The 6,808-nt window shown below is 37.2% G+C and overlaps 1 protein-coding gene across 1 annotated transcript; it reads right to left on the reverse strand.

Annotated features, from left to right (window-relative positions):
• Positions 1 to 4,123: 4,123 nt before the first annotated feature.
• Positions 4,124 to 4,727, reverse strand: LOC141588484 (uncharacterized). Its single transcript, XM_074409925.1, has 2 exons — positions 4,278 to 4,727; positions 4,124 to 4,132 (listed from the first exon to the last, which is right to left on the reverse strand). The coding sequence occupies exons 1-2, from the start codon at positions 4,725 to 4,727 to the stop codon at positions 4,124 to 4,126; spliced, it is 459 nt and encodes a 152-aa protein (XP_074266026.1).
• Between the last annotated feature and the right edge of the window lie 2,081 nt (positions 4,728 to 6,808).

The raw sequence follows: 6,808 nt of genomic DNA on the forward strand, positions 1-6,808 counted from the left end.
TTTTGACCAAACGAATCGATCTCGAATCGAATCAACATATAGGATCTCGAACTAAATCGAATCGAACTTATAAGGATCTGAACTGAACTTATAGGATCTGAACTGATCTGAACTTATGGGATCTGAACTGAACTGAACTTATAGGATCTGAACTGAACTGAACTTATAGGATCTGAACTGAACTAAACTTATAAGATCTGAACTTTTCTGAATTGAACTTATAAGAGCCGAACTTAACTTTATTTTATTTTATTTTATTTAACTTAACTTTATTATTATTATTATTGTTGTTGTTGTTGTTGTTGTTGTTGTTGTTGTTGTTGTTGTTGTTGTTGTTGTTGTTATTATTATTATTATTATTATTATTTTATTATTATTATTATTATTACTTGCCAAGAGAGAACATTGTTAAAAAAAAATTATAGTCTAAAACACTAGGTAAAATAATAACATTTTTCCGCTTTATATGCATTGGTTTGTTCATACATTATACTACGATTACATTACGATAACAAATAAATCACATATTATATCTTTTTTTTCTAACCATTTATTTCTATATTATCATAATCCTCATCACTTTCATCTTCACTATCACTCTCAACAACGGATCCATTGCCTCGCCAAATGTTTTTGACTATGTTGTTTCGTACCTAATACATGGCCTTATTCCGCTTTTTATCAAACATGCCCAAATCTATTGTGACGCTGAAATTATTAATGAGAGGAGTGATTGTTTTTTTAAATAATAATGTATGTATCGAATAATTAATGTCAAATATTTTTGTATCGATCTTTAAAAATAATACTCCTTATATAGCTTTTCTGAACTAAATTTATAGGATCTGAATTTTTCTGAACTGAACTTATAGGATCTCGAATCAACTTATAGGATCTCGAATCGAATCGAATCGAACTTATAGGATCCGAATCGAATCGAAATTAAGTGACTTTAAGTCCAAAAGAACAGGGCCTTACTAACACATCAAAACTTGCCATTGTTCCTCTTGGTCTTGCCCCAATTCGTCCACCGCGGGACCTTGCCATTCGCCAAGCCGCACGTCGATCACCATTGACCATTGTCGTCTCGTGTCGTGTTCTCCTCCATTCATCCGATTCCACCTTAATACTCTTAATAGGTACTCATCTTTTGTCACTTGATTTCAATTTAATTAGTTAGGGTTTTATGGATAATTTGATTTGTTCTTAATTAGTTGCTTTACAATGTTGTGTGATTTTTTTTGTTGTTATTTAATGATAATATAACATAAGTGTTGTTGTGATTGAAGCATTTGGCTTCAATTCATCAGTTTATGCAATCTTTTTTTAGTTTCATCGATCGGTATCATAATTCATAAGTCGCACCTAGATTTCAGTGAATTTACAAAATGCTCTTCTTCATCTTGCTTACATTTCGAAAGGATCTCTTTCATACTCATTCTAGCTGTTAAGTTTACTTGTTAAAATAGCTGTCGTATTTCTAGAATCATGTCGATATGATGGAGGTCTTCTTTGATTTTCTTCTGATAATTGAGGCGGTTCCATACGCTAACTTGTACAGGAACCAGGAATGTACTATCCTATCATTTTTATATACTTGGTAACCTTTTTAACCTTTTTATTTGGAGCGTGATCTAATGTTGTTGTCCATCTATTATTAGTTATAAGTAATCATAGTAGCACTACAACTATACAACACCCGATGCTCATTGCTCATTAGTATGAGTATAACTTCAAGCATCTAACAAGCTAGGTAGGATACGGAGTATTTTTGAATAAATATTTAGTTTCCCAGGTTCACTGGAGAACCTTATTCAAGCTCAGATTGTATTTTTCACTTATTTGTTAAAATGTTGGAGTGTAGATATGAATCAGAGAAAGAGTGAGTACAAGAGCATATCCGTACTTTGTTCCGAGCTCTGATGATAAAGTCATTAGGACTGACCACCGAGACGAGATCAATTTTCAGAATCCTAATTCGCGTCCTTCTCTGGCTATTCATCTGGATTATATATGATACTTCTATTAGTGAGAGCATGGGGGTTGTCTAAGGTATGAAAACGGACTATAAGTTTTTCTTATATGACTTTGAAAAGTATGATCTCAAACGATAGTATGTTATGCTATCTGCACGGGTTTGCTTTATTTTGTTCACTAGGAAGTTACGATAATTTTGGTTTGAATTAAGCTTTGAAACTAATGAATGCTAAAGAGCTTTAGCAAGAATTGTTGGCTGTTCAACGAAATTGATTCAATGTCAGTGACCTTAACACCATTGTTAGAAAGTGGAATGAAGACCAAAAATCAAGCTCTACCTTTGCAAATTAATGTTCACTACTAATGTCAGTGGTTTCATCTTTCGTTTTATACTAGTAATGTCAAGCATAATGACTCACCAAACTATTTGCTTTTCTTTTTATTGTCAAATATCTAGTAAAATTATTCGTTGCATTTCTTTACCTAATTTTCATCATGAATCACTCGGAAACAATATTTGTAATACAAGGGCTAGGCACTCAAATAATGTTGGTTGTTATGTTTAAACTCTTCCGCCTCGAACAACTATAACATTCACATTCTCCTTTTAGTTGCTGTATCACAGAAAGATGATTGCATTTCAAACATTTCGTTTTTTTCGTCCGAGACAGAATGAGTTAAGAATGGGATTTGGCACTAATAAATGTTCTAACCGTCGCTGCCTGCAACTCACTGTTTGTTTGGTCCCTTTCTCCTTGTTGCTCGTTTGCAAATACTTCCAGATTCAATTTGCATAAGCTCCCAAACAATATCTTTGAAGCAAGCTACCGTCACGGGCGATTTGATGTTCGTTAAAGGATTCAGTCATTTGTTTGGAAAGCTGTACAACTCAGTCTGGTGGGATTCATAGGAGGGGTTGTTCAATCTGCCTTGGCGAATATTTGTGCCAGAAATAAGCAAGGAAGGTTAGTTTGGGTACTTTGTTTTTAATAGGCAGAAGCCTTTGAAATATTCTTGTAATTTTAGTGCTATTTTGTATAGATCTTGAAATTTTCGATTCAATGAACAGGCTTTCTGCGCAAATACCGCCTACAAACACGAATGCCCTTGGTTATGGAGCTTTCCTCGGCCGTTACACAAACTGGCGATACCAGATGGTATACGGGATGGACAAATTATTTAGTAACTGTTTTGATGTGATCCATGTGAGCCTGTTTGTCACTGCCGCTTTCAGGTGTGTTTCAGCATCTTGTGGACTAGAAATTTATGTTGTGGACTAAAAATTTATTCAATGTCAGTAGTCTCATCTTTCGTTTTATACTTAAAGCTAACTGACAGGTAGTAAGAATTTTTCATTTTATACTAATTTTCGTTTGAATGGAAGGTTAAGCTAATTGCACGTGCAATAATGTTGACTAATTATGGTCTCATCTGTGAAGTTACTCTTTGAACATCAGGAGTACTAGAAACTGCTACCAGGCACTAAACTTTAAGATGAAGTACAATATCATTTCATTTAATTAAGTTTTTCCATTTCGAAAATTAGCTCTACATGTTGAATATCATGTTGCAACTTGCAATAGGTATCTACAAGAATTTTGTTTTTGCTGCTTGTTTTTTTTCCCTTCGTGCAGGAGCGAGGCTAGCGTGAGGCTAGTCATTAGTGTGATGACTTCGAGTTTGGGTACAGATTAGCTGATTTCAACGACAAAGTTGACTTGATAGTTATTATTTTGCTATATTTATTACTTTTATAATTGGAGATTATTATTAGTTTATACGTTCTAATTATAATTATTGTAAGCTTGGTTGCTTTTGGAAGTTGATGGTGATTGTGTAATCTAATAATTGTAACATTTTATTTAGTAATTATAATTTTTCATTAATATTTTGTACGTCTTGACTTTTTACAATTCTATTTTTTTTAGATAAAATATAAGAGACCGGTTTTAGTCCAAAACTGGTTTCAAAGGTAATATCAATGAGACCGGTTTTAGTCTAAAACTGGTTCCAAAGATGATATCAAAGAAACCGGTTTTGACCAATAACTGGTGTCCCACCCACTAATTAAAGAAACCAGTTTTTAGTGACAACCGATTTTTTTGGTATAACCAAATAAACCAGTTCAAATAACCGGTCTCTTAGGCTAAGACACCTGTGAGATATAGACCGGTTATAAACCGGGTTCTTATGCCATTTTTAACCGGTCTCTTATGCATTTTTTTGTAGTATTGATATTTACCTATTAACCGTTGATTAGCCTTTGACCAAGGTAATAAAATAAGGGGTATTACACGTACCTTACGATCCAGTATCTCTTTTGGTACCTCCGCATAAGCTAGAGCTTTATCCAACTCGATATTCTCAACTTCGAGCACATGTGACGGATCACTCACATATTTCCGAAGTTGTGACGTATGGAACACATTGTGCACTCGTTCAAGAGATGGTGGTAAAGTTAGCCGATAAGCTACTTCTCCAACCCGAGCCAAAATCTCATATGGACTGATGAACTTCTGACTCAATTTACCTCTCTTGCCAAACCTCATAACACCCCGCATAGGTGACACTTTTAAGAGAACCTTGTCACCCACTGCAAACTCAATGTCTCTTCGATGCAAGTCCGTATAACTCTTTTGCCGATCTTGGGCTGCTTTCATCTTTTGTCGAATCAAACGCACTTCCTCAACCATAACTTGTACCATCTGTGGTCCCAAAACCACAGCTTCAGCGCTATCATCCCAACACATCGGACTCCTACACTTCCTCCCGTACAACGCCTCAAAGGATGTCATCCCAATGCTCGTGTGATAGCTGTTGTTGTATGAAAACTCTATCAGGTCCAGTCTATCCCCCAAACTCCCACCAAATTCCCACCAAATTCCATCGCACAAGCTCGCAACATGTCTTCCAAAGTCTTGATAGTTCTCTCAGTTTGACCATCTGTCGCAGGATAAAATGTCGTACTCATCTTTAAGGTAGTCCCCATCAATTCCTGCAACTCTTGCCAAAACCGTGATATGGATCTCGCTACTCTATCCGACACTATATCCTTCGGTACCCCGTGTAACCGTACCACATGCTTCCTGTATCCTAGAGCCAATTGAATCTTACTCCAAGTATCTTTCATTGGAATAAAATGAGCTGACTTGGTCAAACGGTCGATGATAACCCAAATCATATTGTTACCCTACTGAGTCCTCGGTAACCCTACGATGCAATCCATAGAAATTGATTACCATTTCCATTCCGGTACCTCAAGTGACTGAATCTTGCCTTGTGGTCTTCATTGCTTTTCTTTTACCCTCTGGCAAGTCAAACACCTAGCCACAAATTCCGCGACATCTTTTTTCATGCCAGGCCACCAGAACGTCTTCTTCAAGTCCTTATAGAGCTTGTCACCTCCCGGATGTACCGAATACGGAGTGCAATGAGCTTCCGCTATGATCAACTTCTTCAAATCAGCATCATTAGGTACACACCACCACCCCCCCCAATCGAAGCAAACACTCCCATCTGTATGGATAGAAAATCTCAAAACTGTACCATCTCCTACTCTTGTCTTCCACTCCTGAATCTTGGGATCAAGTTCTTGTTTCCTTTTTATGTCATCATAAAGTTCAGGCTCGATAGTTAAATCACCGATGGCATCTCCTTTGCGAATCATATGAATCCCCATCTTATTCATCTCTTCCTTTAATTTCATTAGTGACATGGCAAGGCATAGCGAATGCACACTCTTTCTGCTCAAAGCGTCTGCAACCACATTAGCCTTCCCCTTATGATAGACGATCTCCATATCATAGTCCCTAATCAGCTTCATCCACCGTCTCTGCCGTATGTTGAACTCCTTCTGAGTGTAGATGTACTCCAAACTCTTGTGATCTGAAAACACCTTAAAGGTTGCCCCGTACAGATAGTGCCTCCAAATCTTTAAAGCAAATACAACCGCACCCAGCTCCAAATCATAAGTAGGATAGTTCTCCTCATACGGCTTCAACTGCCTCGAAGCATAGGCAATGACCTTCCCATTCTGCATCAAAACACAACTCGACCCATTCTTCGAAGCATCCGTATAAACTTATGGACACGGGGGCCACGGGGGCGCTTGGGACAAGCGTTTGCATTTGTGGAGTCGCCACCAATTTTTATGGGAAATTGAACCGTTCGAATACCTCGTGCAATGTCAAGACACAAAGTAGTGACATGAACACTAAGAACTCGTACCCTTAGCATTCTATGTCTAGAATGACTCTCGTGGATGTCAATGAACACGGATGTTCACAGAGATTTGGAGTAAGGGGTGAGGGTACGTATTAGGAAGTCCTTTTACTGAACACCTAATCCCGCCCGCCTCGATAGCGGCCTCTGATACCTGTCGATGTGAGTATCAAAATAACATTTATAATTTTCCAAACTACAACTAGCAAGCGGTAGTAAGGGTCGATCCGCAGGGAGGTAGGGAGTTAAGTTGTTTTATTTCAGTCTATGGAATTTCTGGGGGGTTTTAGATTGAAGAATATCTAAGTCTAAATGCAAAAATAGATAAGCAAACAATAGAAATAAGTGTAAGCAAATGATAAAAAGGAGCTAAGACGGTTGGTTCACTATAGCTGCGATGGCACATAATCCTAGGTAAGTCCGAAATACAGTCGTGTAGGATGGGTAAAACATGTCCTCTCGGCCCAAGTTAACTAGTAGCTCCTTTCGGCCTATGCTACTAGTCCCTAAGTCTCACTAATACTAGCTCTCGCCCTGAAAAGTGATTCCTAAAGCCTAAATTACTTATCTTTCGATCTTAGCAATTTAGTTGTTTTAATTCATTAATTAA

This window comes from Silene latifolia, chromosome 6 (genome assembly GCF_048544455.1).
Source record: "Silene latifolia isolate original U9 population chromosome 6, ASM4854445v1, whole genome shotgun sequence".
In the NCBI taxonomy this organism is placed as follows: Eukaryota; Viridiplantae; Streptophyta; class Magnoliopsida; order Caryophyllales; family Caryophyllaceae; genus Silene; species Silene latifolia.

What these genes read in the sequence shown, in the direction of transcription:
- LOC141588484 (XM_074409925.1), bottom strand. Translation starts at nt 4,727, where the DNA reads ATGTGTTGGGATGATAGCGCTGAAGCTGTGGTTTTGGGACCACAGATG.